A 10,448-nucleotide genomic window follows, 5' to 3' on the forward strand; every position below is an offset into this window, starting at 1 on the left:
AAGCTACTAGCATTTCGTTTGATTAAATTAAAATACTAGCTACCTGTTCTGGAGCCTTCGGGGTGCAGTGGACAATGATTGTATTTGGGGGCCCTATCTAGTTGAGAGCCTGTAGAACCTGGCATAGAAATTTCTGGATCCCAAAGGCGGCAGGGTTGGTGCTTTTAGGCCAGGATAGAACAGTCAGGCCTTGGAGCTGGAAGAGGCAGGGAAAGACCTGTGTGTGAGTGTGAAAGTGGGGAGTGAGTCAAAAGAAAACTTTCACCCCAGAAGTTCCCTAGATCATCAACCTTGGCTACCCCACATACCTACAGACACACAGCCTAGACTCACCAGCCTATCGTTACTCCCAGGAAAGAGGACCCGGAGCTCAGCAGATGGTGGGCAGAGGAGGGGAGAAAATCTGGTCTTCCAAACCGTATGGGAGTTAAGCTTGTGTGCGTGTGTGATGTGTGACGTCTGTGTGTGAGAAAGACAGATCGACAGACTCGGGACGAGAGAGAGAGAGAGAGAGAGAGAGAGAGAGAGAGAGAGAGAGAGAGAGAGAGAGAGAGAGAGAGAGACTGAAGGGCTTGAGAAATGAGAAAGCACACGAAGAAGAACCAGGGGCTCAGGGAAAGGGGTGTGTGAAGAGGAGAGAAAAAAAGAGTCACGGTACAGAGAGAGGAGACTATTCACGTAAAGCAGAGTGAAGGAAGAATGGAGATGTGAAATCTTTTTCTTCCTCTCCCTCTTTGCCCTGACTTCCCATGGCTTGGTCCCGGAAGTCATGGCGTTGACTATTCACACAAGACAAGACACCAGGACCTAATCTAAACAGTCCCGAGGAAAGAAACTAAGGGAAGGAAAGACCCCCAAGCGGCTCCTTCAGGCACTCCGACTTGCTCTCTTCTCTGCCTAGCATCACTGGATCCCAGAGCCCAAACCCTCGGGACCAGGAAGGATGGGAGGAGAAGGGGCCGAGCTGGGCCAAGCCAACCCGAAGGAAGCAGCTAGTGAAGAACAAAGTTAGAGAAGCTCCCCATGCCCCGGGCGCTAGGGGGGTGGGGCGGGGGACGAAAACTAGATCCTCGAGAGTATCCTTTCCTGCTTTTGTCCCCCACCCCAAAAGCCAACACAAAGAAAGGGTAGAACTCATAGAACAAATAGGAGCTATTTATTCGGTTCACAGTTGTGTGAAATGCAGCAATAAAAATCTTTGGACTTCAGCAAGTTGTTTTAATCTTTTTTTTCTTTTGAATTAAAAAAAAATAGTGTCTAATGTTCCTTAATGGCGCTTAGGGAATTTAAAAAAAGATGTAGCCCTAAGCACCCCCAGAAAAGTCATAAAGATAATATCTAAAATCCCATAAACACAAAAAAACTCAAAAAATACTTTATAATCAGATATTTCAGATTTTACAACACCTGTAAATTATATACATAGAATATTGCAGAATCATACGGAATACACAATTATCTTCACTATTAATGCTGGTATAATCTTTTTACACTGGCCCTTTTTTATTTTATTAAATTATTGCATTGCTTAACTTGGACTGAAAACTGGATTCCCCGGGTCCCTCTCCCTCCCCGCTCTGCAGCCGTTCCCACCCCCTCATGCCACCCCCTTCCCCACAGCCCCCCTCTTCCTTCCGCTACTCGCTGTCCGACTTGCCATCTTTCGCCGTGGTCGAGTGGTTATACAGTCCCTGCGCCATGAGATGAACAGCCAGCGTATTCTTGTTGCCCGTGGCCTTTTTGATCTTGGCCCGCTTGTTCTGAAACCAGATCTTGATCTGGGACTCATTGAGGCTGAGCTCCTGGGCCAGGCTCTGCCTCCGCTGCTCGGTCAAGTACCTGTTTGTCTGAAATTCCGCTTTCAGTCTCTGTAGCTGTTCGGCAGTGAAGGCGGTCCGGGGCCGCTTGTCCTCTTTGTTCGGATTCTTCTTCTTTGGTTTTCGAGACCTGGGACCTGAAGAAGGGGTCCAGGGTGGTGGGGACGGGGCGGCAGCGGGATGGAGGAGTGGGGAAAAGAGAGAGAGAGAGAGAAGCCAATGACCAACTATACCCTATTGCTGGATAGTTGAGGGGGTGGTGCAAGGGGAGAAGAGAGACAAAAGCAAGCCCCGAACAACAACAGGCCAACTAGCCCTTCGCAAATAAATTTAAAGAGGTGAATTCTCGGGGTCTGACTTGTTTTTGTATGGATGCTCGGTGAGGGGATGTTGAGGAGTGGAAAGGGGAGCAATGAGGGGCTGGAGTGGGGGGGGGGGTGAGTGGAGAGGAGGAAGGAATAGACTGGGGGGGGGGGTCCCGAATGGAAGGTTCTTTAGCTAAAAGTTTTAGTGGAGAGTTGTTCAAGGAATCAAAGTCGTACTTTTTCCCCTAACCTTTTTGGAAGATAAACTTAGAAAAGAGGAGAGAGAGAGAGAGAGAGAGAGAGAGAGAGAGAGAGAGAGAGAGAGAGAGAGAGAGAGAGAGAGAAGGGACCAGTGGGAGCATGGGGTGGGACTGGGGTAGCAAAGAGAGGAAAGAGTTCTTAAGGGTAATGGGAGAATGGCTACTCTAGAGATCTCATAACCTCTTTGCAAAGAGCAGAAAGGGGTGGTGGGTCCCAGTGAAGCGAGCGATGAAAAGAAGAGGACCCTGGGCATTCCCTACTTCTAACTAAATCTCCTTGCTTCCCCTAGGGAGGCACAATCCGCTCAAGTTCACTGTTTCATTTAATGACCCGGGTAGCAATGGACTCCAAAGCTTTACGGGGCCCAGACATCTAATGGTTCCATACCAATTCTCTCCCAAGAGTCTTTCTGAATCTAGGAGCACCTGAAATGGGTAGGGGTACAACACAGACCAATTCCCAACTCCTAGAACAACCAAGAGTTTCCTCAACCCTGCTCCTTTTTCTCAATGACTCCCTCCCTCTTGCTTTTGAAAAACAGTCTTACCTACTGATGCTACTACCTTCTTTGATTTCTCTCAGACCAGATAAACATCTCATGACTGGGGCATCTGACAGTTCTGGAGGTGATCTACACGTGCTCACTACATCTCAGTCTGTCCCCACCTTCTCTCATCACTCTGGTGCATTCAAACTTCACGTGGCTCAGATTCAGAGAAAAGAGGATATTTTTGTTCCCTTAAAAACAATCTTTGTATCTAAGGGACTATATATACAATTCTACAAACACACACACACACACACACACACACACACACACACACACACACACACACACAACCAGCAGAAAAAGACATCAAGGAGAAGGGAAAGAGAGAAGAGAAGGCTTGGAAGGGAAGGGGGAAGTAGGGAGAAGAAAAGAGACTTTTTTGGTTGGTGACAAGTAGTCAAAATGCTCGGCAAGATCTCGGATGAAAGAAAATAGATAAGGGTGGAAAAGAGTCAGAAAAGGAGCTTTTGGAGAAAAAGTGTCCATATACCGATTTTAGACATCTCAACAATTTATTTATAAACTTTAGTATAGGACGATTCCCCTAGAGCTTGGTTAGGCAAGTTTTATGATTCTAGAAAGGAAAATGTCTGGGGGGAAAATCTGACTACATTTTCAATATCCAAGGGAGGACCAACCTTCGTTCCACACTTCTTCCTCTCCCTATTTTTTCCCCTTCTCATTCTACCCCTCCACCGCCTCAGAGACCTCATTATAGGATCTTCAGTGAACTTCCTAGGACAGTGTACCTAATAATGTTCCAGTTTTCACAAGGAATAAGGGCAAATTTTGACCTTGAGTGGAGCTCTCTTTTGGGGGGGAGGGGAAAATTCTGCACCCCGAGGAAATGGGAGGTCAGGATGGAGATAAGAGGAGGGAAGGATAAATATTCACAAGGGAGAAGGAGGTCTCAGTCTGATTCATATTTGGGAACTGGTATTTCTATCAGCAACATTAAACTATTTCTCTCTGAATCGAGTTAAGAGGGGAGGGAGGGAAGGGAAGCAGGAAGAGAAGAAGAAAGGAAAGCCAGAGCAGTTCTATTCAGGAACCCTTGAATTTTCAAAATCAAATATACAAGAAAGGTGGAGTGAGAATTCCTTTCGAGCTTGGCCTTGTTTACTAATCATCTTTCCTTTCCGTTTTCCAGGCTAAGTGTGGCAGTTTGGAGATAAAGGTGTGGAAAATAATAGAAGCCATCCTTCCTTAACCCTGACCTGATTCTGATCTCAGAAAGTCCATGTGAATGTAGTTTTTATGATTTGGAGTTGGAGGGCAGTTATCTTTCTACCTCTTTCTCTCCCCTCCTCATCTCTTTAACCTCTTACACAAATCTATCCTCCAAAGTTCCCTATATTGGTTCAGAATATCCCACCCCCTCCATAGCTACACCCTTATTTTTAAAAGAACAACAACAAAAGAAGAAGCTCCCCCTCCCCTAACATCACGTTGTCCCAGTCTGAAATCTTCAAGTTCTTTCCACTCATGAAAAGTAATGAAGGAGATAAGAAAAAGGCATCGGTCCCTTCCTTAAAATGAAGGCTGGAGGGGTAACTGGGGAAGGGAACAGGGAGAAAAAGAAAAAGAAAACTCTTGCCTTATCCATGTCATATGTATTAACATTAAATGTAAGCATCGTTGTTTAGGTTTGAAAATGGTGGGTGGCTGTTCACACTGAATTATCTTGGTGACAATTTCGTGTAACTCCATTGCTGAGTTGGAAAGGAAGAATCTTGGTTTTTATTTCGTTGGTCTGAGCACAAAGCACAGGCGAGGAGGTTTCTCACCCTGGCCTGTGCCATTGTGAGGATATATGTTAATTAAATATTAACAAAGGAAGGGAGTCGAGAACAATGGAGTAAATTTCAGTTCTGACTGGTAATATTATTTTATCCTAATCATTCATTTTGGGGGTGAGGGAACTGAAATTGAAGAATTTTTTTTTCAAATTTTGCAAACTCGTTCATAAATAAACTATATCACATTTTCCCCCAAATAGCAATATAGTTGTAGGGTATTGGGGGGCATCTAACACAACAGGGCACACATTATGATAAGTATTATTTTATTATGAACATTATTTACAATTGGAGATGATTTTCCCAGACCTGAAACCTGGAGTGCTAAATGATTTCGAAGTTCCTAAGATTTTTTGGGGGGAAAAATATTGGACACAAATCCTCCAAACTTCCCCACTCTTCCCATTTACATACATTTATTTCACTCAATCCTATTTCTCACTAGTGTAAAACAGCAAAGAAACCTTTTTGGACCGAAGGTTCCTTTCTAAAGGATTTTGAAAGCTGTGAAAGAGTCCCAGACAGCCAGCCGCCTGCCCCCACTAACTCTCGCCTTTTCCAGTCTGAATGGAAGTTCCCCTTTCCCTTAACGGAAATCTGAACCTATCCTTAACCCCGGGGAGTGAAAATAAAAGATGATTAAAAAGCAGTGAAAAGGACATCCCTTCTGGGCCTTAACCCTACACCCTTTCTTTACATATCGCCCCCCCCCCAGTTCCATACTCAGTTCCCGCTCAGTCTAAGCCTAAAGAGGGTTTCAATATTTTTGGTGTTTTAACCCCCAACCAAACCAACGCGATTATTGATTGGGAAGATGGGTGGAGGAAGGGGAAGGCAGATTCTGGAGCTAATCTGAGCTGACTGGGAAGAACGGAAAATCGAGAGTAAGGGGATGGTTGCAAAAGGAAGAACTCTTTTATCTGGACCTCTTCCTCATTTCCCCCTATTTTCTCTTTTTTTTTCTCTCTCTGTTTAAAAATGACCAGAAACCTAGCCCTCAAACAGATCTTGCCTGCTGGTCCAGGTTTCAGAACAAATTTATAATGCAAGGAGGAGGTTTAGTGGAAGTGATTAGAAAAGGAAGGGCCCTTTTAGGCTATCTCCCGCTTCCTTCCTAAGCCCCCACCCCCACCCAGTCTGTGTTTCCAGTCTCATCCTTTCCTCTCTCCTCCTCGCCACTGCCCTGAAAAGCCCTCTGGGGGGGATAAAACCTCGATTCATACTGGGTCCATTTGTGGGCTAAGTTTCCCTTGCCCTCACTTGCCGTTCTTGACTTCTCTAGTTATCAATGTAGGTCGAGTGTGTGTGTGTGTGCGTGTGTGTGTGTGTGTGTGCTTGCCCCACCACTCCCCCTTCCCCACAGGGCAGGACTTTAGACCCTTTCCTACAAATTAGCAATCCTTTCCCCCCCACTAAAAAGTAGCTACCAGAGACAGAATGGTGGCTCAGCCATTTAGATGGGATTAAAGGGAAAGGAAGGAGGGAAGGGAGCCTGGTGCAGGGAGGAAGGAAGAAGGGAGCCAGATGAAGGGTGAAGGGAGGGAGGGAATAGAGAGGGGCTGAGGAGGGATGATGGATTCCAAGGATTCAAATTTGCCAGATTGACACCTTGGGGCCTCAATGGTGGCAGAAGCGGGGGCGGAAAAGAAACGTCATCTTTACCTGAAGAAGGCCTGTCCGAGTATCGGGTGCAGTAAACCCAAGCCGGCCAGAGCATGGGCTGGTTGCCGGGGTTGGAGCTGGCTTGGGAGCTGTCCGAGTCCGAGCTCACCGACAGATCGCCGCCGCTCAAGCCCCGAGACTTCAGGGCCCCTTCCAGCGGTCCCCCCGGCTCTCCGCCCTTCTTGCCCCCGCCTCCGTGCAAGGAGAGCGCTTTGGAGGCGCCTTCGCCGTCCCCGGGAGAGCCTCCCCCGCCTCCGGGCAGCTGGCCGCCGGCTCCGGGCGCCGCGCTGGAGCTCCGGTGCTCCCGGTTGGAGAGGAGGAGCCGCTCCGGGCTGCCTGCGCTGCCCCCGCCACTCCCTCCTCCTCCGCCGCCGCCGCCTCCCTCTCCTCCTCCTCCTGCACCTCCTCCTCCTCCTCCTCCTCCTTCTTCTCCTCCTCTTCCTCCCCCTCCGCTGCTGCAGCAGGTCCCGGCTTCCTTTCTTCGGCCGAACTCGGGCCGCAAGATGTTGTCGATGAAAAAGTTAGTGATCCGGTGCGGGTGCTGGTGGTTGCCGGGCGCCTGCAGCACTACGGGCAGGAGCAGAGCCCTCCTGCGGCCGGTGTCCCCGTCGCTGGGGCTCCCGCCGCCGCCGCCGCCGCCGCCCGACTCCTGCTGCTGCTGCTGCTGCTGCTGCTGCTGGTCCTCGCTCGCCGCCGCCGCCGCCGCCGCTGCTTCGCCGTGGCTCTGCTCATTCTCCTCCATGCTGTCCATAACAAACCCCAAAATGTTTCTCTCCGGGTTTTAAAAAAAAGCAGCACCCCCACCTCCTCAAAAAAGCCCGCCCCCTCCCCTTGGCACCGAGAGCCCCCCGCCCGCCCGCCTCCCTCCTCCCTCCGCTAGCCCCAGCCCCGGCTGCGGCGGCCGCTGCGTCCTGGGGGGAGAGGAGGCTCTGGCTCCCCCGGCAGGAGCCCAAACCACGTTCACATCCTCCTCCAGAGAGTTGCTCTGGGGCGGGGGGACCCCGACATTCGGGAGAATCCGGGGTTTTGTGTCTGGCTTCTTCCTTTTTTTTTTTTTTAACAACAACCAACAGGCACCGGCAGCACCCTAACAATAGTCGGAGTGCTGATAAGAGAGGCGCCGCTGGTTCTTCTCCCCCTGCCACCCTCCTCCTCTCCTCTCGGTCTCCCTCTTCCCTTTTTTCCTCCCTGCTCGTCCTCCTACCGCGGCCGCGCTATCCCCGCCGGTCAAGGTTTTATTCCTGGACCCCAGCGTCCGCCTGTCCCCCAGAGGCGCTCATCGCGCCCCTCTGCCGCCCCCCCACCCGCTCCCCCCACCCCACCCATCCCTCCCCTCCCCCTTACCCCAGCTCCCGGTGAGAGCGCAGTCTCCTAAAAGGTGAGGATCGGTCAGAGGGAGAGCCGCCGCCGCTGCACGCACGCACATGGAGGAGCGCGAGTCCAGAGCGCCACGGCCAGGTGCAAGGGTCCTCCTCCACGCAGCCCCCCCTGCTCGCGGCCGGAGCCGGGCGCAAGAAGCATGTGGAGACTCCGCCGCCGCCTCGCCTTCCCCCCTCGGAGTTCAATATTCCAAGTTGCACGGGCGAGGGGAAGGGGGAAGGGGAGGGGGCGGGCGGGTGTGGGGGGTCTCCCCGGTTCCTCCCTCTCCTTGTTTCCCCCCCGGCTCAGCCTTTCTCTGGGCGTCCCTTTATCCGCTGTCGGGGTAAATTGGGTAGCCACTTAACTGAACCTGAAATACTTTCACTCTGGATTTTTGTTCTTATTTTTAATAGAACCCCTCAAGTGACGTTGCAAGCCCGGTAACCTAGACACGTGCCTGCGGCCAATGGCAGAGCCGCCGCGCCCACACGTGACGCCGTGGCAGGCTGGTTAGTGACAGGAGAGAAGGCGGCGGCGGCCTCCCCCTTCCCCTCCGTGCCCCCTCCCGCCTCCCGCTCTCCTTCCCAATCTCCTCCTCCTCCTCTCCCCGCCTTCCCTCCCCCTCCCTTAAAGCGACAGCGCCTTCTCCACTCCAGAGCACATGAAAATGGGGAGCAGCGGAAAGCGGTCCCGGCACCCAGGATGGACCCCAAGACGGCCGGGCTCTCCGTGCCCCTGGCTTATTATCCCTTAAGCCTCTTCCCGCTTACTGATAAAAACAAAGACAAAGCTCCATTAGGTATTTACGCACCCACAGGATGGAAGGATCTGTTTTAAAATTTTCATATTGTTTACGGTGGGGGGGAATCCCACAATTCCTTGCACAAAATGCATAAATAATATTAAATGAGATGCGGCGATACAAAGGGACTTCGGTGCGGCGGTTTTTATTTGTTGAAACGGAGTAAAATATTGTCATTTACTCCCCCCCCCCACCTTAACCTTGGCTTCTTTCTGTTCTGAAATACGGGGCAGACTCGAAGAATCTCCCCCCCCCCCCCATCTTCTACACTTATTGTAAGGGTGAGCGTACGTGTAAAGGGTAGAATTCCACCTGGAGCTCTCTGATCTCCCAGGAACGTGGCTAGATCAGGAGGAGACCGATGGAGGGCTGTGGGGCACGACTCGAGAAAGAAAGGAGTAGATGTGCATGGAAGGTAGGATGCTTCTTTTGGAAAGAGGAAGCGCGCTTTGGACCACTCGTCTCCGCCTCCCTAACAGTCAGAAGAGAGAATTCACGGGAAGACAACAGTCTTGAAAAGTTCAAGGTGGTGGGAGTGGGGGGGGTGGAGGGGGGGAGGCGGGGGGCTTCTTTTTCTCCACATCAAAAATCTGCTGAAGATCTACTAACCCCTGAGCTGTCCTCCCCAGTTGACTGTCTAACCATTCATTTGTCTTTGTCATAAAATCCGGACACTATTTTGCCGAAGAGCCAGGCCAATTTAGAAAAGGAATTAGAAATTCAATGATATTGTAATGGATTGGAGGAAGCTCTCGGTAGTTTTATATTGTTTTTCTTCTCCCTCCTCTTTTCCCAACCTTTCTTTAACCCAAACTTTCTTATTCACTTGGTGATACGATATATCTTTATTAAAATGTTTTTTCTCTTCACCTGTATACTCCTCTTCTTTCACTTTAACCCTTCCCCCCCTTTTGCTTCCTCTTCTATTCCTTCTCTTTTCTCCCTTCTCTCTCCAGTCTCTTCTGTCCATATAATGCATCCAGACTACGCAACAAAAAACACATCAGTTGGACTTAGTCGAATTAATACTACTTTTTTAAAAAAATCTGGTTAACCTTGAATTTGTGGAAGTCACAGAAAGAGTCAAAAAGGACTCTGAGAGTTGTTGACTTTTAACCCAGAGATACAAACACACTTACCCCGTTCTGAGCAAAGACCGTAGGAGACAAGGAAGGCTGTGCCAAATCAGTGATGCCAAACAAATAAAGGGATTCCTCTGGCACAGGAGTGGAGAAGGGCCCGAGGAGGCAGGCAGAGAAGCTTTGGAGAAACTAGGAGCTGTAAGGAACGGAGGCAGAGGTGCAGAGATCACTCTGGGCCTGAACTGGGACTAGAAGGGCCAGAGGGTCCGAGGCTATTGAGGGTAGAGATTAGGAATGTTGTGATGGGAAGGTCATGCGGGAGAGACGACGGAAGACATCAGACAGGCAAAATGAATTTACCGCTTTTACCCTTGACCAACTGCTCTGCCATCTGCGTGTGCAAAGGTGTATATCTTGTCAAACATCCAGTTTCCTCTCTTAGACCCCCCCCCTCCTCGCCCTGTCCCCTCTCTCGTCTCTTCATGCCTTTCTTCCCCACCCTCTGAGATCCTGAAAGCCGAACAGACTAGAGCTGCAGGAGTGAACAAGATGCAACAGTTACAAAAAAAAAAAATAAACTCGCACTGGCAAAAGTGCTGAGTCTAGGTAGGGTGGGGGTGAGGGAGTGAGGGTGGGTGAAGGACATGGGCTGGAGGGGTGGGATGCGAGGGAGGAGGCTTGGAAAGCGGCTCAGTCCGGCTTCATGGGGCCCACCAACAGCTGGGCCTGGGACTCGCTGGTCGGCCCAATCTGTGGAGCCTCAGCGTTGCTGCAGGAGGGCGAAAGTGGCCTCCCTCCCAAGTATCCAAAG

The 10,448-nt window shown here is 50.4% G+C and overlaps 1 protein-coding gene across 1 annotated transcript; it reads right to left on the minus strand.

The window, feature by feature from the left end:
• Positions 1 to 1,637: 1,637 nt before the first annotated feature.
• Positions 1,638 to 7,136, minus strand: LOC141493732 (homeobox protein engrailed-2-like). The gene is made up of 2 exons (XM_074195086.1): positions 6,395 to 7,136; positions 1,638 to 1,954 (listed from the first exon to the last, which is right to left on the minus strand). The coding sequence occupies exons 1-2, from the start codon at positions 7,134 to 7,136 to the stop codon at positions 1,638 to 1,640; spliced, it is 1,059 nt and encodes a 352-aa protein (XP_074051187.1).
• Between the last annotated feature and the right edge of the window lie 3,312 nt (positions 7,137 to 10,448).

The sequence above is a fragment of the Macrotis lagotis genome, chromosome 7 (genome assembly GCF_037893015.1).
Source record: "Macrotis lagotis isolate mMagLag1 chromosome 7, bilby.v1.9.chrom.fasta, whole genome shotgun sequence".
NCBI lineage: Eukaryota > Metazoa > Chordata > Mammalia > Peramelemorphia > Peramelidae > Macrotis > Macrotis lagotis.